Genomic DNA, 22,808 nt, shown 5'->3' with positions numbered 1-22,808 from the left:
TGAGGAAGAAGGATATGATTCTGAAGATTTTCTGGATATGCCTATTATTGATGATGATGAGGATGATAATAGTGTTTCCAAGGAGTATCCGTTGGACAAGCAGCTAAAGGACATGAGTGAGTACAAGTGGGAGTTGGAACTCTTTATGTCTCAAGAGAAGAGTTTAAGGATTGTGACACTGCCTATGCTGTACACACTGGGAGGGGTTTGAGGTTTGATAAGGTTGACCTTCAGAGAGTGAAGATTACTTGCGTGGAGGGTTGCAAGTGGTTTGCATACTGTGGGAAAATAAAGAATGAGCAAACATGGCAATTAACCAGCTGCCATAACAAGCATAGTTGTTCTAGAGAGTTGAAAATTGGGATTATGCATGCAAAATGGTTGAGCAAGGTGTTTCTAAAAAAGATCGCTGAGAATCCAAAGATAAAGCTCTCCACACTAATGAAGAAAGCATACAGCAAGTGGAATGTAGAGCTGACTAAGTCTAAAGCTGCCTGGGTTAAACAGTTTGCACTTGATGAGTTACAAGGAACGTACATAGAGCAGTATCGGAGACTCTATGACTATTGTCATGAATTGTTGAGCTCTAACCCGGGTTCTACAATTAAGTTGCAAGTGGAGAGACCACCTGAGTTTGCTTCTGAGAGACCAAAACCGGGTGTGGATTTAAGGCCAAAGTTTCAAAGACTTTATGTGTGCCTTGATGCATGCAAGAAGAGTTTTATGGTGTGCAGACCAATAATTTGCCTTGACGGGTGCTTCATCAAGACACCATATGGAGGTCAACTTCTCACGGCTATTGGCTGGGACCCGAATGACCAGATATTTCCAATAGCATACGGATTGAAGCAGAGACTAAGGACACATGGACTTGGTTTCTCACCAATCTGTGTGATGACTTTGGGAGTGACAAGATAAGGAGATGCACCTTCATGTCTGACCAACAAAAGGTACTTATTTCTCTACTTACTTTATTGATAGTGTTAGTGTTAGTGTTAGACTTGCTTATAGCTACGTTAGTGATCTTAGTGTTAGTGTTAGACTTGCTGATAGGTACATTATTGATCCTAGTGTTACTGTTTGAGTTCCTGCCCTAGTGAACCTAGTGCTTGAAATGTATGAGTAGAGGTTTGAATTGTGCATGTCCAATAGAGGTACTTACTTAATTGTGCCTATCCCATATCATACTGATTTAATTAATGCTTCAACTAAAACTGATTTATGATGGATTTAGGGTTTAGTTCTAACCTTCGATGAGCTCATTCCCGGAGTGGATCATAGATTTTGTGTTAGACATCTTTAAAGCAATTTTAGGAAGAGATTCCCAGGGCTGCAACTAAAACTGATGATGTGGAATGCTACAAAAGCCACTTATTTACAAGAGTAGGAGAGAAACATGGCTGAAATCCAAAAGGTTGATAATGGAGCCTACAACCACCTTATGGAGATACCAACCAGATATTGGTGCCAACATAAGTTTGGAACTTGGTCTAAGTGTGATACAATGGTTAACAACATGTGTGAAGTATTTAACTATGTGATTGTGGACGCCAGAGAGAAACCTATAGTCAGCATGCTTGAAGACATCAGAGTATACATTATGAGGCGTTGGGCTGATAATAGAGATCGGATAATTGAATACCCAAGGGAGGTGTTGCCCCGTATCAGGATTAAGGTTGAAAAACAAGCTGATGCAAGTGGTAAGTGGGTGAGCACCTATGCTGGTCGTGATAAATATGAGGTAACTAGCATTCATGGAGGCAAAGAGAAGTTCGTGGTTGATTTGAAGAATCACGAGTGTTCGTGCAGGAAGTTTCAGTTGTCCGGAATCCCCTGTGCCCATGCCATGACCTGCATTAGGAAGATGTGCTTCAATGTGGACAACTTTGTTGCAAACTGTTACAAGAAAGCAACTTACTCTGAGTGCTACCAACATGTGGTGTATCCAGTGAATGGCCCCAACCTGTGGGAGAAGACACAATTTGATGACGTTTTGCCACCAATCTACAGAAAACCCATTGGAAGGCCTAAACTCAAATGGAATAAAGCTGCAGATGAGAACCCAACTAGGGGAGGAGTATCTCGGGAAGGGCAGAATCAAAAGTGCTCCTATTGTTTTGCTAGAGGCCACAACAAATGAACCTGTCTAAAGAAGCGCAAAGTAGCTGCCACTAGTTCGGTAAGTACGATAGTTGTTTTTTTCTAGTTCTGGCTTCATTTTTATTGATTGCATTCAAAGATTATAATGTCGTGTTGTGGCTGTTAACTAGGCTAACAAAGTTGCTAGATCTACAAGAAGAGCTTCAAGAATCATCTCTAGCACTATCTCAAGCAATGTCTCTAGTACTATCTCTAGCCAGGCTTATAAGGAATCACAAGCTGCAGGAAAGAAGACCACGATGTCAAGGCCAAAGAGAAAATTATCTGCCAATGATGTGAGTTCCCAGCAATCTCAGGCTACGTCAAAGAAGGCTAAGCTGACCCCGTCGAACAATGATTCTGTACAACAACTCAAGGATGCTACCAAGCACAACAATCTCAGGGTGCTGCCAAGCCCATCCAAGCACGTCAGCATATCCCAACTCAAGTTCATGGCTAGGACACCTCCCAAAGTATGGAAAAAGATGTGTTGATTATGATGTGTGAAGTTTTATGTTTTCTGGAAACTTTATTTTTGAGTAAAAGACTTCTCTTTAGTATCATTATAATGTGTCAAAACTAGTTTAAAGACTGCAGTTTATTATTGTGGAGCAAAATGTGTAGCTCTTGTTTTGTTATTTTGCTGTGAATCTATTGTGGTTGTAGCCAATGACAATCTTTATGGTTGGTGATTAAGTAATATGTTAGAGTTCAGATTGTTGTTATGCTCATGACTTACTTAGTCTAAACAGAATGCAAAATATAACACTTTATTTCAGCTGCAAAATATAACATTGCAAAATATAACATTGCAGAATATAACACTTTAAACAGAATACAAAATATAACACAAAACATCATTTCATTCTAATTTCATTGATTTCAACAAAACACCAACCATTTCAACATCAGTTCTATTTCTAAGCCAAAATATAGAGCACAAGTTAGGGATCTAATGATTTTCTCCTAAACCTCATCATCTCCAGCAACATCATTGTAGTAAAAGTCTCCCAAATTTGGTGCTGGTTGTTTTCTCACAAACCAATATTAGGGCAACTGTCCATCCAACTAAAGCAACTCTCACTGCAACCATGAACCTGAACTCAACCTTATCCAATTTGCTCTTCAAATTTCTGACCTTCATTCTTAACCTTGAAACTTGTGGGGGCTCTTCCTCTGGCTCTGCCCATACAAAATAGCCGCATTCTTCTCCAATCTAGACCAAATATGAGACAACCGAGTCACTTCCACAGATTGTCAAAATATATAACTCAACAACAAAAATACACATGGCTAAACCTCACCCCAAAGTTAACGCAACCCCAGAACCTCCGCCCGGGATTTTCTACTGTCGATGAGGTGGCGAGCACAGGCCATTCCCCACAGTAGCAAGTTGTCCTCTTTCGATGTGCCTGGTTTTTATTTCGTGTCGCTTGCTTGCTGCTGTGTGTCGCTTCAGATTGGCATGCATCATACTTCATCCTTTTTCAAGCAGAGGAAGTCGAGCTTCAGAGAAGGTGCAGCATCAAAGAGGAGATAAGATTTTGCAATTAGGGTTTAGAAGAGGACCATTCTTTGCTGTTTATCTGTTTATTTTTTCTTTTATTTTTAATTCAATAACGGTCACATAAAAACGCCCTGCCACCGTGTACACTAACGTCCACGTATGCAACGCCGTTAACCAAATGTTAGTCATTTGGACGATAGAACAACATTGATTCGATTTAGAAACGTTTGGGATACAAATAGGACGTTTAAAATGTTAGGGACAGGTTTGAGACTTACCCCAAATGTTGGGGACATAAATGATACTTTACTCTAAATAATTAATTAAGGTTGGGTTGCCTCCCAACAAGCGCTCTTTTAACGTCATTAACTTGACGGTTAGCTCCTTACGGAGGTGAGTATGGGCTCAGATTCTCACCCCTTACAGTGAACTTTCTTCCTGTCCTCTCATGAATGAGCTCCACATGCTCTAGAGACAGGATACGACTCACTGTATGTGGTAAGCTGGCTTCTTAGTGAAGACAACTCTCATGCTAGGTGAGAGGCCTTCAGTTGGAACTTTCTTGTCCCTCCAGCCTTTAGGTACTTTCTTCTTAGTACCTTTGTGCTTAGAGCTTGTTGATGGCTACCCAACACCAAACTTAGAATTGATGTCTAGGGGTTCTGCCATGCTCTGCACAGAAAGAGAGGGTTGGAACACTAGGTGTTGCACATTTATCTCTCTTTTAGAGGGATAATTGGGATGAGGCATCTTGAATCATTTTGGCTCCCATATGCAGACCAGAGGGTGCTTCAATGGAATTGCTGGTGAGCAGGAGGGTGTCACCGACAAAGACAGGCAGACCGGAAGAGAGACAAAGGAGGAGTCTTCGGCAGGAGGTTGTCATCTTTACCAACGCAGGAAGGGAGCAGACGTTTTAATGGTCATCCTTCTCGGCCCAACGAGGACATCGAGACGATATCAAAAAGGTCTTCGGTGTAGCGGGGCAACTTAGGAAGATCTCCATCTGCTCAGCGTCTAAGCTCCTTGCCGCTGATAGGGTTGGAAGATGGAAGTTTGAGTGGCGGAGGTGTCTCATGGTCTTGAACACCGGCAACGGCACTGAGTGAACCTTGTAGATCTTCGATGGTCGCGAAAATTGATCTGCAAAGAAAGAAAGAAGATAGGACATAGCCGTTTCCAACTCACGGCAACATGAAGAAGATGCCATCGCACGAAATGGTGTTGCCAAGAAGAACTTCATATTAGTAGCGGCAATTGATGCGTGAGCATCTTTGCTATCTTTTCCTAGTGAATTTGCATTTGAATTGTTAAGTTTAATCAAGATTTAAATACTTTTTAGCCACTATGAATGCTACTTTGAGTTGTATGCAATTCTATTTATTTCAGGTAGTATTCGGATGGATTTGATGGAGTTTTATAGAAGCAGAGGAAGAAAGTGGATGATGCTGTCAACTCTGACCTCCTTGCACTCTAACAAACATAACTTGAGCTACAGAGGTCTAATTGATGAGGTTCTAGTAGCATTGGAAAGCTAACGTCTAGATCTTTCCAACGATATATAATAGTATACACTTCTTTTCCAATATGTATGGGCATGTTGGCGCCTAACTTGGGATTTCCCAAGTTAGGCGCTGGAGGAAGACAAGCACGCATAATCCATTCGGCCATATTGGCGCCTAACTTGGCTTTTCCCAAGTTAGGTGCCAGAAGAAGGGCTTGCACTTAAAAATCATGCTGCCAAGGCCAAGTCTAACTTCATATTTGTGAAGTTAGGTGCCAATCCAAGGATAAGCCGTGGTCCCCACGTGTGTTGAAGCTGAGCAACGAAGATTCTATTTAATTTTTTATTAAAACCTTTATTTTATTTACAAATAGGAAAATATATTATTAGTTTTAGAAAATATATTTTACATTAATTAGGACTAGATATAAAAGGGAAAAGATTCAGCCCTTCGAGCTCTTCTCTTCTCTCTTACCTCATTCCGCACTTTACAGTTTTTCAGAATCCTTGTTTTCTCTCTGAATCATGAGCAACTAAACCTCCACTGTTAAGGTTACGAGCTCTGTTTATTGTATGGATTGATACTATTACTCTTCTATTTTAATTACTGTTTTGATTTCAATTTCAAGAATTTATTTTTGTTCTTCATCTTATGAATTTGGGTGGAACAGAAGTATGACCCTTATTCTATTTGAGTTCTTGTAAACCTTGAAAAAGCAATTTTCTTGAACAACAGCTTGAAAATAATTTCTCCTAAATTTTTAATTATTTAGATTTAACGGGATACGTGACATATAGTCCTCTTATATTTGGATAATTAGGATTTCTGTGGCACATAAACTAGTTTTGAACTTAACCTTCTAATCGAAATCAAGTGACCAAGGATAGAGGAGACTAAAAAGGTCTCAGGAATTAGGGTTTAGTCACATATAGTTTTCTATGAATTGAATATTGCATGATTAAAATAGTTGGTAAGAAAAGTTAATCCAGAAAATAAATATCTCTGAAACCTTAATTGTTTTCTCCCATATTCTTTACATCAATTTACTGCTTACTTTCTAATTCTCTTAATTTACTGTTTAATGCAATTGAAATCTCAAACATCATTTTCTGCTTGTCTAATTAAGTAAATCACTCAATCATTATTGCTTGATCCATCAATTCTCGTGGGATCGACCCTCACTCACCTGAAGTATTACTTGGTATGACTCAGTGCACTTATCAATTAGTTTGTGAACTTTAAATTCTGCAACAGCAATAAATGTGGAATAAAAAAAAATCTTGGTTAATTAATTAGGGATGACTCCTACGGTATTACCAACCTAACAGGTCAACAACTAATTCACTATGGATCTAAATTCCCTTTAAGTGGTAATTTGGAGTTATATAGCCAAGAAAGGAGAAACTATCAACCTGGTAGAATGCCAAAAGTCTCCCAGCTTCAATATTCAATATGACATTCAGCAAGTCTAAGTCTTCTCTCATAGCTTGCTGAAAATCATTTAACATGAGAAAAGAATTTTATTTCCTTAAAAAGAATTTATTTCTATTTGAAATTCAATTTCATTTTTTGGAATAACTATAATATATTAATGAAATAGAATTTAAGTTTAAAGAGTGTGAGAGTTGATTTGGAAATCAGACCCTTTTTGGTCTGATTTACAAATAAAAAAAAATAAGAATTGAAATTTTTAAAAAAATTCAAATTATTTATTTTTAGTTGTTCTAAAACAAGAACCAGAATTCAACCATTGAGTAAATTCTAATTCCTAGCATTCCAAACAAGCTCTCAAGGTTCTCTATTTGAATGAATTGTAGCACCTACGCAAGAATACATATTTTAATGTAACCAAAGATTAATATTAGGTACCAAATCATATCTGGCAGAATTCACTCAATGGCACATACTAACTCAGTGTAGATATATTGTATATATATTAAATACATTTTTTATTTAGGTAATATATATATAAAAAATTACATTAATGTTGCAAAGAGTTTGATAGCCTTGTGGTGGCTAGCAAATCATTCTTTCTCAAGAACCTGGGTTTGAATCCTAGGTCTTAGTTTCTTAAAGATTTGGTTTTATAAGATATTATCAAATACAAATTAAAAAATAAAATAAAAAATAATAAAAAACAAGAGCACAACATATTCTTTTAAGAAGGTACAAAATATAAAAAGGCAAAAGGTTAGGTAGTGACATTGAGAAGAGAAAAAATAAATAAATAAATAATAATAAAAGATAATAAGAAAATAAAATATATTATAAAATATTAACAAACACAAAATAAAAAATAAAATAAAAAAATAATAAAAAACCAAGAGCACATATTCTTTTAACAAGGGACAAACACAAATTAAAAAATAAAATAAAAAATAATAAAAAACAAGAGCACAACATATTCTTTTAAGAAGGTACAAAATATAAAAAGGCAAAAGGTTAGGTAGTGACATTGAGAAGAGAAAAAATAAATAAATAAATAATAATAAAAGATAATAAAAAAATAAAATATATTATAAAATATTAACAAACACAAAATAAAAAATAAAATAAAAAAATAATAAAAAACCAAGAGCACAAATTCTTTTAACAAGGGACAAAATATAAAAAGGCAAAAGGTTAGGTAGTGATATTGAGAAGAGAAAAAAAAATAAATAATAAAAAATAATAAAAAAATAAAATGTATAAGAAGACAAATCAGGTACTCTATACTCGAAATATGATAGAAGTTAAAAAAATATTCCGATTGCACCCGAAATATGATACAACTATAAAATTGTGTATAAGTCAAGTACTGAATACCTGGTAATGTATTTAATGTCATTGTATCTGGGATACGTGTATTATTGTAATGATTTAACTACAATATTATGTATTCGTATTATTTTACTCGGTTAATTAACTATTCGATTTAAAAAAATTAACGATTTAAATTTTTAAATTAAAAAAATTAACGTATACAAAACCTCTTGATATGTCGATATAATATTTTGGACAATATTATGTTAGTTTAATATTTATTTTTTATTTATTTAATTTTATTTAAATAATTTAAGATTTTATAAATATAATTTGTGAGTGATTTAAATTAATAACTTTTTTTATATTTGTTTGTACTTAATTTGTTAGAATAAGAGGTTTCAAATCATGGGAGAAATGATTTTTTTAGGATGGGCGGTTCAAATAATGGGAGAGTTGAACAATATTGAGTAGGGAGTACTGCACACTTTGTTAGTTTGTTAAATTTAAATTTTTTATTTATTATATTTTATTTAAATGGTTTAGATTTAAAAAGGCAACCTATTATTTAGGTTAACCACTTTTTTTTATAAAATTTGAATTTTTTTTTATAAGTTTTAGATATTGGGCTGAAGTTCAAAACAAAAAATAGTATATGAATATTAATTATAACATGTCTGTACAAAAGCAAATTATTGGGTTTTAGAATTAAAATAAATAATACATAAGAAATAAGTTAAAAATTCATACACCAAATTCACAAAAAAAGATATATTAGAATTTTAGAAAAAATAATATTAAAATATATTATGTATATAATATTAAAATTTAAATAAATTTTATTTTGTGTAAAAAAATTATAATATTAAATATAAACACAATGATAAAAGATTTTGTGTTATATATATATATATATATATATATATATATATATATATATATATCACGTAAAAAGCTAACAAATATATAATAATTTTATTTTGTGCAAAACAAATTATAACATTAAATATGAAGATAATGATAAAAGTTTTTTTATTATATAAATTTAATTATAAAAATATATATATACTCACTTAAAAAGCAAACAAACATATAATAATTTTTTTGTGTGAAATAAAATTATACTATTAAATATAAGGATAAAATGCATAATAAAACCAAACCTAAAATAATATTACACAATTCACCTAAAAAGAAAAACGTTACACAAATCACCCAAGTGCATATTTCTATATAAATCAAATGAGATACATTCGATTTGTAAATCCCATTATAAGTGATTTGATTTACTGGGTGGCTGACACACATGCATAAATCGACTCTAACTAATTCGATTTGTATTCGTTTTGGTAATCCGAATTTATTATGCGGATTTATAAATCGAATGCATCTCATTTGATTTATATAGAAATATGCACTTGGGTGATCATATGACGTTTCTCTTTTTGGATGAATTGTGTAATATTATTTTGGGTTTAATTTAATTATGTATTTTATCCTAAATATAAACACAATGATAAAAAAATTTTTGTATTATATAAATTTAATTAAAAAAATAAATATTCTTACGTGAAAAGCAAACAATAATAATAATAATAATAATAATAATAATAATAATAATAATAATAATAATAATAATAATAATAATAATAATCTCATTAGCTATTTATCTATATCTAAAGCTAAACGTAGCTTATTAAATATAAATAAAATTATTACACTACGTCCGGATGATAGACTAATATTAAGAGAAAGACTGGAAGATAAAAACTGAAATGAGTACTATTATTATTACCAAGATTAATCCTAAAAGACTATTTTAATATCTTAAAAATTAAATATAAGAGTATTTTAATATTTTTAAAATTATTTTAAATTTTTAATTCCTAATACAATTAAATAATACGAATTAGTTCTTATCAAATTACTTTAGTATTTTTAGTAACATTCAGACTTTGTTGTGTTCTTATAAAAATTAATTACAAGGGTATTTTAGTATTTTTTTAAGTTTAAATTTATAATTTTTAATATAATTAAAAAATATTTATTCTCAAAGAGTATTTTAATTTTTATTCTAAAAGGGTATTTTAATTTTTTAAGATTAATTTTATTTTAATATTAAATTAATATTTATAATTTTTAATGCAATCAAAGAATTTCAAATAATCTATAAGTGTAAATTAGTATTTTAAAATTAATGTGTAAAATATAGTTTAGTACTTTAAAGAGTAAATGGTCAAATTAATTCATAAAAGATCACTCGTTCTCTAATTTAGTTTTCGAAGGTTTTTTTTTAATTAAATTTGTCCTTTAAATATTTTAAATTAATCATATTAGTCATTCCATCACTTCTATTGTTAACGACGTCAGAGTTTGTTGATATAATACAACTACAACAAAAGCGAAAGTTAGCGGCAAATTATTAGCATCTGTTTTGATAGCTGCCACAATTTGCCAATTTAACGGTGATTTTGACTGCGGTTTTAAGAAGAGCAGCTGTATGATTTGATTTATAGCGATTTTTACAAACCCGCTGCTAACCTGACTCTATCCATCAAGGGTTCGACCTCAACTTGTCCTTTTTCTGTTTCATTCTATTTTTTACTTCTACTCATTCCTCAACTTCTCTCGCCATCGTCCCTTATCGTTATCGGATTCGACCTTGTCCAGCTCCTCTGTTTCGTCTCTTGCTCCAGATCTGTTCGCTATCTCGTTCTACATGTGCGTTGTTTGAATCTGCTGTAGATTCATGAGCGTCATGCTTCTATCGCCTCCAATCTGTGTCGCCGCCAGCCTTTCACCGTCACCATCCATCACTGGTTTTGCTCTTTCTTCCTTTCTTTTTTTGTTTGGGTATTCACTTTCTTATTTTGTCTTCTTTTTTCTCCTAGGTCATTGATTTCATTTGTTTACGTTGCTGGAGCAGCAAAACGAGGTGAGTTATTGAAATTTGTCTAATTATACTAGCTAATTGTGTTTGTTACTCGTCCAATTTTTATTTTAGCTAATTGATTTTTGTCTAATTTTACTATGAAATCCATTGCTCCATGAGCCCCCGAATCTTGTTAACCCTAACCCTTTCTCCATGAGCTTCGATTGGCACTGCATTTGCTGGCCCTGACCCCGAAGCAATGTTCCCTTCTTCTTTTCTTCTATCCATGGTTCGATTTGCTGTAGCTGCACGTGTTTCTTGCCACAGTCGCCTCCGGCCTCCGGCCTCCATCGCCACCAACACCATCTCAGTTCTCAGGTTCTTCTTTTTCTTCCTTTTATTTCTTTACTCGGGTTTCATTTTTTATTCACCTTTTTATTTAGATTTTTGGATTTGTCAATTGATTGAACATCGAAAGTTACATTTCAATTAACAACTTAAAGCAATCAAAGGTGATTTGAGGAGTAATTTTTCTCTTCATATTTTATATCAATAGATTAAATATATTGAATTTGTCAGTTGATTTGATTGCTAATTTTGAAGAGTCAGATGAAGATGATGAAGTCCTTATTTTTTATATGAGATTTTGGGTGCTAAAGACTTCTTTTTTTATCTCTATTAAACATGCGGCATTTTTTTGGTCCTAATTAACTATTAACATCATTAGTTAATGACAGCAGATCAAATGAATCCCAAATTAATTGAGGAATTCCAATACATCAAGTTCTCTCCTTAATTAGACTTTGATTTAATATAATTTTATAAATTTATATTATTAATAGTCAATTAAGACTCTTAGGGTGCATTTGATTTTGAAAACAGGACAAGACAAGACATGGAGAACTAGACAGAAAGAACAGAAACACACAAATTAGTGTTCTTCTATTTTGTTTGGTAATAAACTAGAACAAATTATGAAAGTATATTTTGTTATCAATTTTTTCATTCAAAGAATTTAGGAAGAAAAATATAATTATAAGAGTTATGATTATAAAAAATTAACAAGAATAATGAAAGAGAACATAAAAATAAGTTTTGCCTCTTGTTAGTGTCTCTATGTCTTTCCTGGTTGGATATTTAGTATCTCTGGACACAAAATTTCTATCTATGTCTTTGATAAACCCATATTTTATGATATGTATTGTGCTCAATTCAAGAGATTTATTCAGTCCTTCACCCACTTATTCATGAAAATTGCATAGTTTTACTTTTCCTTCCTTATTATGTGATATATGTGAAATACATGTTTCCTATGTTTTAAAATTATTTATTTTAATTACCCTTTATTACCATTCGATGCTGTGATTTGTGTGTTGAGAAGTTTCAGATCTTCTAAGGCAGGAATGACTTAAAGGATGGAAAGGAAATATACAAAAATAGAAGGAAAGCACAAATGGAGTTTTTGAAGAAACTGGCAGCGACGCGAATGCATGGACGACGCGGTCGCATGTCCAGTGCAAAAAGACAGCGACGCGAACGCGTGACTGATGCGGACGCGCGCTATGAGCAGAACACAGATGACGCGGCCGCATGGCCTAAGCGAACGCGTGATAAGGAAAACTCCAGATGACGCGACCGCGTGACCCACGCAGATGCGTGACAGACGCCACGCACCAGAAATTACAGAAAATGCCCCCAGCGATTTTTGAAGCCCTTTTTGGCCCAGATCCAAGTCCAGAAGGCACAGATGAGAGGTTATGAAGTGGGGGAATGCATCCATTAGAGGGAGAGCTCCAATTATTCACTTTTTTATAGTTTAGATGTAGTTTTTAGAGGGAGAGGTTCTCTCATCTCTCTTAGGTTTTAGGATTAGGATTTCTTATTATTTCAATTTAGTGTTCCAACTCCTTATCAGGTTCAATATTCCTTTACCTTATATTTCCCTTTGCTTTCAGATATTCTAATGCTTTCCTTTTAATTACTTTTGTTGCCAATTTGGCTTATGAACCATTCATGTTTAGATTTGATTTTCTATTTAATATGATTTGAGGTATTTTAGAATTATGATTCCTTTCCTTTATTTACATTAATAATTTACATTTTTTTCTTTTGGCTTTGGTTAAGTAATTGGTAACACTTGAGTTGTCAAACTCAGCAGTGGTTGAAATTGGCAGATTCCTAATTAGTCCACTTGACTTAACTAAGTGGGATTAAAATCTAATTCTTATCACACCTGATAAGGATAACTAGGATAGGAATTCCAAATTCTCATACCTTGCTAAGAGTTTATTTTACAGTTATTTATTCATTTTTATTGTCATTTAAATTACTTGTTCCTTACTTTCAGAACCCCAATTTACAAAACTCATAACCAATAATAAGAACATACTTCCCTGCAGTTCCTTGAGAAGACGACCCGAGGTTTAATTACTTCTGTTATCAATTTATTTAGGGGTTTGTTACTTGTGACAACCAAAACATTTGTACGAAAGGATTTTCTGTTGGTTTAGAAACTATAATTACAACGCGATTACTTTTATTCTTTACCGATAGAAAATTCCGATCGTCAAAATGGCGCCGTTGCCGGCGAACTGCAAACGTGTGCCTTATTATTGGTTATTGTAAATATTTTTTCTTTTGCTTGTTTATTTGTTTTTGTTTTCTCCTTTTATTTCAATTGGCTACTATGAATTCTCACCCCTCTCGCTTTGAGTTTGGTTCTAATATTGTTGAAGGGAACGGAAGTTATAGCAGGAATATGCATCAAGGTCTAAACAATCAAAGATGGATGGAGCCAAGAGGATTTGATCAACCCTTTAGGCAGCAACACCCTCCAAGATATCATGGACGAGGACCACTTTACAATGCATACCAAGCTAATAGATATGGTGGACAACCTTGTAACTACCAACAAGCCCCACCCTGTGCTTATAGACCATCCTCTCAACGTAGATTTGAACCACCACACTCACAAGTTCCTTTTCACCATTCAACACCATATGACCCTTATCCACCACAATCCCAATCCAATTACTCCCAAAAACCACCACATTCTTACTTTGAACCCTCTCCCCCAACCAATGAGACCTCACACCCACCCCAACCTCCAGTGAATGACAAACTTCGTGTTCTTCTTCAAGGGCAAGCAAAGATAGAAAAGGGCGTACTGGAACTCACTACTTCCGTAACTGAGGTAGTAAATTTAATAGCTTCCCGACATCTGAGAACCCGAAGTACTCCCATGGCCGCATGTGGAGAATCAAAAGAAGAGCGTAGCATGAAGGAAACACTAGAAACTTCGGTGGACAATGAGGAACATGGCTTTATATTGGAACAAGTGGAGGAAGCCAAAATAGTTGCAGAAGAAGAAGTGGTTGAAGATTTAGGAGATGCTGAAACTCCATGGGAATCAAGAACCGTAAAGGATTCCACTAAGAAGTCCGAATTTAATGCAAAGGAGGATAGTGCACGACCTCCACAGCACATGCCCTGTGAAAAATTGGACGGAACAGACTAAGAAGTTGATTCCATGGGCAGTAATGACCACGAATCAAGCTCTCCTAGTCACAAACTCACATTCGCAACTAAATTCCTTGAGCTTGAAGAACCTTATCCAAGTGAATACGAAGATGACGTCGAGGTAGATTTCTCTCAACCTCCAACGTATGACTTAAGTGATGAGGAAGACACAGAAGACTTTAATCAGGACGCAGTTGCAGCTGAAAAATTTTGCAAAGAAGTGGAGGAATTCACAGAAGATCACAAGGGAGTAGAACTTACAGAACCACTGGAAACACATGTCCCAAGGCCATTACCACCTAATACGAGCTTCACGTGGGTACAATCCTTAACCTTTAACTTTATTTTCTCATTTGAATATGGTTTGCTTGAAACAGATGGCCAGCTTAGAGCTCTCTGCGGCTTTAAGAGTAAGAGGGAAATGGCTCGTACTCAGAGCTGGTGCGCAAGGTTCAATAAGGTCCCACGCTCCAATTCAAAGTGCACGGATTGGTACCAAGTTCAATTGAATGGGTCTCGGAAGGCGTTCGGTCATCCTGGTGAGAATACAATTTCTAAACCACCCGGATGGAAAAATATAGATCAAGACGAAGGCAGATTTAAAAGCAAAGTTTGGGATCCTGGAATCTATTATGACATTTGTCACTCCAGGAGCCTGAGAATCTGTTTGAAGCTGCTCAGAAGCTTTACATGCCTAGTTTGGGACCCCGGAGGCTGTTGGTATTCCAAACATTGGTGGAGATTTCTGGATGAATTTAAGCACAAGCCACCATAACAGGAAGCTCATCTAATGTCAAACTTAAGAACTTTAACTAAAAGTGCTAGGTGGGAGACAACCCACCATGGTATGATCGTTCCTGTTTCCATTTTATTTCGTTTTGTTTATTTTTATATTGTTTTATTTTCATTGAACCTGGATAGTATTCGTAAGCATCTGCATTGGCATTACATACTGCATAACTGCATATTTGCAAAAAAAAAAATTGCGTGCGACGCGATCGCATCGCTAAAGCGTTCGCGTCAGTTGCGAAAACCACCTCCCACGCGTCCGCGTCATTCACGTGGCCGGTGATCTGGAAATCGGCGTAAAAATCCAACGCCCAGAAATCTGGGCTGGAATCGTGCGGCTGTCGTTCGTCTAGCACAAACGGCCCACGCGTTCGCGTCCCCGACGCGAACGCGCCACTTGCACAAAACCTATCCCACGCAAAAGCGTGAGCGCGTCGCGTGGATTCCACAACACCCCAAAGGAGATAGAGAGTTGCGCTGAAATGACGCTAAAATTGTGCGTTCCGCACAAATTCCAGTGACGCGGTCGCATGTCTCATGCGACCGCGTCATTCATCCATCTTCCTATTTCATGCGATCGCATCACTCACGCGATCGCGTCAACCCTTTTTCCACCCTAGCCACGCGACCGCGTGCCCCACGCGTTCGCGTGGATTCAAATTCTTTAACCCCCAGTCACGCAAAACCCTACCCCATCGCGCCCCCATTCCCTTTCCCCCCCCCCAACCACCCTCTGCTCCCTCTCTCCTCCCCAACCTCCTCAAACCTCCACCACCACCGAACCACCAGCGACCGCCCAGAACCACCAGCGACCGCCCAGAACCACCGCAACGCCACACCCCTTCCTTCCCCTCCTTCTTTCTCGTCCTTTCCTCCCCCACCGCTGCCCCCTCCGCGGCCAGCCACCACCACCGCGCCCTCACCGCTGCACCTCCCACCAACACCCACCCCCTCCCTTCCTTCCCCCTTAACTACCCCAGCCCTCACCCAACACCACAACACCATCCCTGCCACCACCGAGGTTCACCGCCGCGCCACCCTACGCTGCCGCAGCACCACCGCAACCACACCCCCGCCATCTCTCAGTTCCTTAGCTTAGTTCATATGCCTACCAGGTTCCGTCGAACGCTACCTTTCTTTCATTCCTAGTTATTTTCATATTTTTTTTAGTTTATGTTTAAATTTAGGATAGTTAGAGATGTATGTTGTAGTGGATTCTAGGTGGTTAGGTAGTTAGGATGTGGTTAGTGGATTTAGGCCTGATTAATTGCGCTGTTCTTGCTACTTGTTTTATAATTTTTGCAATTCTGCTGCGCTGTGATCTAAGTATTGTTCATATGATGTTCTTACTGTTCATGCTGCTATTGCGAATGCTCTTCCATGTTCATATTATTTATATCTATTTGCAGTTTATTTTAATTTATATGAACTATTCTGCTGCTGTTTATTTTCCGGGAACATCCAATTTTAGCCGGAATGCTGTCCAATTTTCTGTAAATCATTTTGATTCTCATTCATGTATTGGTTTTGGAATTTTCAATTTTGCTTTCCTTAGCTTTCACCAAACCAATTCATGAATGCACGGGCCAGCATTCTTATTCCTTTTATTTCCCCGGTTAATAAATCACATTATTGTTGATTAGATTTTAATTTTCACTATTGGTATATCTATATGAATCATCAACAACTTGCTTTCCTTGCTTGAATATGAGTTGTCTGTTGCTTCAAATTGTGAAATTCTTGTTCCTTAGAAACCAATCATCATGCCACTTACTCTGACTTTCTTTTTACTAACTCAGTGAATTTTGCTTTCTAACCTCTTTTTTTTTTTCAATTTAAAACCACTTTTAACTTTCTAACAATCCCCTCTGCTTTTTGACTAACTCTTTACTTTTACTTTTTTTTAACTCAATGCATGATTATGGTTTTTCCTAATTAACATGAATTCTATTTATATTACATTTTGGATTGAACTTTCTCATATCAGCTTTTTAAACTCCAAAAAACTCCAAAATGCATAATTATTCAACTCATTTCATTATTCTACTGCTCTTTTGCCACTTTGTGCTTATCTTGTTATTTGCCTACTTATTTTTCTGCTTTTATTATATCCTAAATTTCTATTTTTCAGGATGTCTGACACTCAAAGAAAAGGAAAAGACAAGGCAACAACTGGCAAACGGAAAAGAGGTGAATCCTCTATGTCTCTCTTGGAGCTTATGCATGATGACTCCTGGAGGGAAAAGCATTTTACCCCACAGGAGTAGGCTGACCAGCTCCTCCCTGCCACTGATCCAATTAAGTTTGCAAACCGATACTGTGAGCTGAAGTATCCAGTGTTTGCTACCTCCAGAAATCTGTACCTGGAGAGGACTTTGAAAATTTCAGAAGAACTACAGCAGTACACCTCCGATCAAATCAAACAAAGAGGCTGGTTCTTCTTGGAGAGGAATTTGACTGAGGTCAATGCTTCCTGGGTAAGAGAATTTTACTGCAATTATTTCAAGACTTTCCTGGATGCAGTTCACCTCAGAGGGAAACAGTTACTGGTCACTGAAGAGGCCATTGAGGATATTCTGTGCCTTCAGCCTAAGTCAGATCAGCCTGACGGTTACCAAAAGGCTGAAGAGGATATGAGGTTTCTGAGATTCGACTGGGACGCTGTCAAGGAGAGGATAGCCCTTGACCCTACTGTCCCATGGGTCATGGGTAAGAACACCACCATGCCTAAAGGAATCAAGCGGATATACTTGAATGATGAGGCTCGGCTCTGGCACCAGATCCTGAGTAACTTTATTATGCCAAGCACTCATGAGACGGAGCTGCCTGCTGCTATGATCACCCTCCTCTGGTGTGTGATGCAGGGTAAGAACCTATATTTGCCTTGTTTCATCCGGCACTATATGGCCAGGGTCCATGTCAGAGGCACCCTCCCTTTCCCTTACCTGGTCGCCCAGCTAGGCCGTCGAGCTGACATGCCTTGGGAGGATGCTGATGAGAAGCCACCTGCTGCGGACTGCAAGAAGATCATCCTCACAGCAGGAACTTTCTGGCTTTAGGCTACAGACCTTTATTCCTTCCTACTTCTGATGAGACAGCCACACCTTCAGCTGCCCCCTCTTCTTCCACTGCTGCACTACCCCACCCACTGCACCTCCAGCTGCTCCTGAGCCTATCTACCATTTGGTGCATCGACTCTTCGCCCGCTTGGACCGTATGGAGCGTCGCAACAAGCAACGCTATGAGCACGTCAAGTTGATGATCCGTTCCGGCGGCGACATCCCCTCCGAGCCTGACACCCCTTCTGATACATCTGAGGTGGAGGAGGATGCTCACGAGGAGGAGACCCCCACCCAGGCTGCACAGGCAAGACCGGAGCAGGCTGTGCCACAACGGAAGGAGCCACAGCAGATTCAGGCCGTAAATCCAGAGATTCCTATCCAGTCAGAGCCTCCTCTCCAGCAGACAGACCCACCTACCCTCATCCAGTCTGCAGATCCTCAGACCACCATCGAGACTCCAGCAGCCCATCCTTCCAGTGATGACACTCCTTCACACCCAACTTGAGTGAGCATCGAGGACGATGCTTTATTTTAAGTGTGGGGAGGTCGCCATCTCTGGCGTATTTTTTGGTGAACCACTACAGACTCTTTTATTTTATTTTTTTTGGTTATTTTTCTGTATTTTTATCTTTATTTTTATCTTTCAGTACTTATATATTGTTCTTTTTATGTGTTTTTACTCTATTTTCTGCATTTTACACTTTATTTCATATTTTAGCCAGTTAGTTTAGTTACAATTCTAACTTATTAGTTATAGAATATGTGGATTAATTAGTATAGTTTATCCTTTTAGCATATGATAGTTTGGTTTAAATTGAAAATAAAAAGGAAGTAAACTAGAGACTTTAACATAATCAAAAACAATCTACACACCTTGTATATAGAACATAACATGTTAGTTAGTTAATAACATTTCATCAAGGAGGAACACTAAAACTTTAAAGCCACCCAAGAAATTTTACATTGAGAATAATGGGAACTCTTAATTTTTACTTGCATGACATGTATAACTGATATATGAATTTTGAGCTAGAGAACACACAGACTGTGAGTTTTGAGTTTAATTGTATCGTTACATTCAAACCATAATTTTTATTCCTGTGTGTTTCGTCCTTCTTTTTATTCTGATGTTCTTTGCTTTGTTTTAATCTATATGTCCAATTATAGAGTATAGATACATACTAAGAGATGATTGAGGCCATTACTTGTTTAGCTTACTTATCCCAAATTGGCCTACCTTTTACATCACCCTTGTTAGCCCCCTTGAGCTTTTTAATCCCCTCTCGTTCTATAAACCACATTACTAGCCTTAAGCAGAAAAATAAATAAAAATCCCAAGTTCAATCCTTGGTTAGCTTAAGATAGAAATTGTGTATTGTTTAAGTGTGGGAAACTTTATGGGAACATGGATGATAGAAACAAAGGTAGAAAGTTAAAAAGAATAAAGATATCTCAGAATAAAGATTTTTGGGAAGCATGCTCATGTGAAATCAATTGAATTACCATGTGCATTAAAAAAATTATTTAAATAAAAAGGATACAAAAAAATTCCCCAATTGCAAATTAAAAAGAATCAATGCACATGGGATAAAATTTAAGTTAATGAGCTTGCAATACAAAGTGAGAAAAATCTGGGCAAATAGGTTAAGAAGCTTTGAATTACAAAATATGTATGTTAGGTGAGATCTTAGACTAGTCAAGGATTCACTTATTAGCTTACTTAGCCTTATACATATACCCTTACCTTTACCTTGGCCCCATTACAACCTTGAAAAAGACCTCATGATTTTTGTATGTCTGTATTCTATAGTTGTTTATTGGTTAGATGAAGAACAAAGTTATAGAAAGTAAGGATAAAAAGAAGAATAGAGTGATTAGCCCAAATAAACATTGAGTGACTAGAGAGTAAACACAAAATCCAGTGAGGGTTCAATAGCTCATCACCATATATCTCTGCTTAAATTGTTAATTGTCTTGCAAGTTTGAAAAATATTTTTACCCATCTCAATTGTAAAAGTGCTTTAACATTATCCAGGGTTTGGCTATGCATATATAATTCCTTGAGTATGTGAATTAATTTAACTACATGTAAGTTTTATATACAAGTGAATAACAATTAGAATTGCATGATTCATTTAGGTAGTTGCATTTAGAATAAATTGCATTGCATGAGATTCCACCACTTTAACCTTACCTTACTCTTTATCTTGGACTTAGCATGAGGATATGCTATTGTTTAAATGTGGGGAAGTTGATAAACCCATATTTTATGATATGTATTATGCTCAATTCAAGAGATTTATTCAGTCCTTTACCCACTTATTTATGAAAATTGCATGGTTTTACTTTCCCTTCCTTATTATGTGATATATGTGAAATACATGTTTCCTATGCTTTAAAATTATTTATTTTAATTACCCTTTATTACCATTCGATGCCGTGATTTGTGTGTTGAGAAGTTTCAGATCTTCTAAAGCAGGAATGACTTAAAGGATGGAAAGGAAACATACAAAAATGGAAGAAAAGCACAAATAGAGTTTTTGAAGAAACTGGCAGCGACGCGAATGCATGGACGACGCGGTCACATGTCCAGTGCGAAAAGACAGCGACGCGAACGCGTGACTGACGCGGACGCGCACTATGAGCAGAACACAGATGACGCGGCCGCATGGCCTAAGCGAACGCGTGATAAGGAAAACTCCAGATGACGCGACCGCGTGACCCACGCGGACGCGTGACAGACGCCACGCACCAGAAATTACAGAAAACGCCCCCAGCGATATCTGAAGCCCTTTTTGGCCCAGATCCAAGTCCAGAAGGCACAGATGAGAGGTTATTAAGTGGGGGAATGCATCCATTAGAGGGAGAGCTCCAATTATTTACTTTTCATAGTTTAGATGTAGTTTTTAGAAGGAGAGGTTCTCTCCTCTCTCTTAGGTTTTAGGATTAGGATTTCTTATAATTTCAATTTAGTGTTCCAACTCCTTATCAGGTTCAATATTCCTTTACCTTATATTTCCCTTTGCTTTCAGATATTCTAATGCTTTCCTTTTAATTACTTTTGTTGCCAATTTGGCTTATGAACCATTCATGTTTAGATTTGATTTTCTATTTAATATGATTTGAGGTATTTCAGAATTATGATTGCTTTCCTTTATTTACATTAATAATTTACATTTTTTTCTTTTGGCTTTGGTTAAGTAATTGATAACACTTGAGTTGTCAAACTCAGCAGTGGTTGAAATTGGCAGATTCCTAATTAATCTAGATCACTCTAAAGCTAGTCTTCCCACAAGGATTGACTAGGACTTGAGGATCAATCTAATTAGTCCACTTGACTTAACTAAGTGGGATTAAAATCCAATTCTCATCACACCTGATAAGGATAACTAGGATAGGAATTCCAAATTCTCATACCTTGCTAAGAGTTTATTTTACAGTTGTTTATTCATTTCAATTGTCATTTAAATTACTTGTTCCTTACTTTCAGAACCCCAATTTACAAAACTCATAACCAATAATAAGAACATACTTCTCCGCAGTTCCTTGAGAAGACGACCCGAGGTTTAATTACTTCGGTTATCAATTTATTTAGGGGTTTGTTACTTGTGACAACCAAAACATTTGTATGAAAGGATTTTCTGTTGGTTTAGAAACTATACTTACAACGCGATTACTTTTATTCTTTACCGATAGAAAATTCCGATCGTCAGTCTTATCTGTCAAACATGATTTTGTGTCTCTGTATTTTTGTCTCAGTGCCCCGTGCTTGTAAACAAATGCTCCCTTAGGTGTGTGTTGTAGTATCTTTAAAGAAAGTGACGAAAGGACTACCATGACTAATTTAAAATCTTTAAAGAACAAGTTTGATTGAAAAAAAAAATTCGAAGACCAATTTGAAAAACGAGTGATCTTTCAGGGACTAATTGACCATTTACTCGTACTTTAAATATGAACTATAAGGGTATTTTTATTTTGTTTTTTAAACGCTATAAGAATCTTTTAGTCTCTTAAAATAGAATCTACGGAAAAACTTTAAAATTTCTTTAAAGTTTAACTTTATTTGAGTTGTAAAGAAGGTATTTTGGTTTTTTTAAATGAACTAAAAGTGTAATTAAGATTTCTTTAAATCAAATTTGAATTTTAGTGCACGAAATCGGGATTGTTTGTTCTCCATCAACGGCGCCAAAAACTTAGCACGCACGTTTGCAATCTTAAATTCTTTTTCACAATTTCGATACAACTAACCAGCAAGTGCACTGGGTCGTCCAAGTAATAAACCTTACGTGAGTAAGGGTCGATCCCACGGAGATTGTCAGCTTGAAGCAAGCTATGGTCACCTTGTAAATCTCAGTCAGGCGGATTCAAATGGTTATAGAGTTTTAATAATTAAAAAGATAAATAAAAATAAAATAAAGATAGAGATACTTATGTAATTCATTGGTGAGAATTTTAGATAAGCGTATGGAGATGCGTTGTTCATTTTGAATCTCTGCTTTCCTACTGCCTTCATCCAATCCTTCATACTCCTTTCTATGGCAAGCTGTATGTTGGGTGTCACCGTTGTCAATGGCTACTTCCCGTCCTCTCAGTGAAAATGGTCCTCTACGGTATCCCGCATGGCTACAGTCGCGAGTTTACTATCGTGTAGAAATAGGATTTACTATCCTCTT

The 22,808-nt window shown here is 36.2% G+C and overlaps 1 protein-coding gene across 1 annotated transcript; it reads left to right on the top strand.

Annotated features, from left to right (window-relative positions):
• Positions 1-366: 366 nt before the first annotated feature.
• Positions 367-918, top strand: LOC112735167 (uncharacterized). The gene has a single exon (XM_025784735.1). The coding sequence runs from the start codon at positions 367-369 to the stop codon at positions 916-918; it is 552 nt and encodes a 183-aa protein (XP_025640520.1).
• Positions 919-22,808: the final 21,890 nt, after the last annotated feature.

The sequence above is a fragment of the Arachis hypogaea genome, chromosome 13, assembly GCF_003086295.3.
Source record: "Arachis hypogaea cultivar Tifrunner chromosome 13, arahy.Tifrunner.gnm2.J5K5, whole genome shotgun sequence".
NCBI lineage: Eukaryota > Viridiplantae > Streptophyta > Magnoliopsida > Fabales > Fabaceae > Arachis > Arachis hypogaea.
Note: the sequence above shows the minus strand (reverse complement) of the source record. Positions and strands in the feature narration are given on the sequence as shown.

Coding starts and splice junctions, on each gene's coding strand:
- LOC112735167 (XM_025784735.1), top strand. CDS start 367: ATGCATGCAAAATGGTTGAGCAAGGTGTTTCTAAAAAAGATCGCTGAG.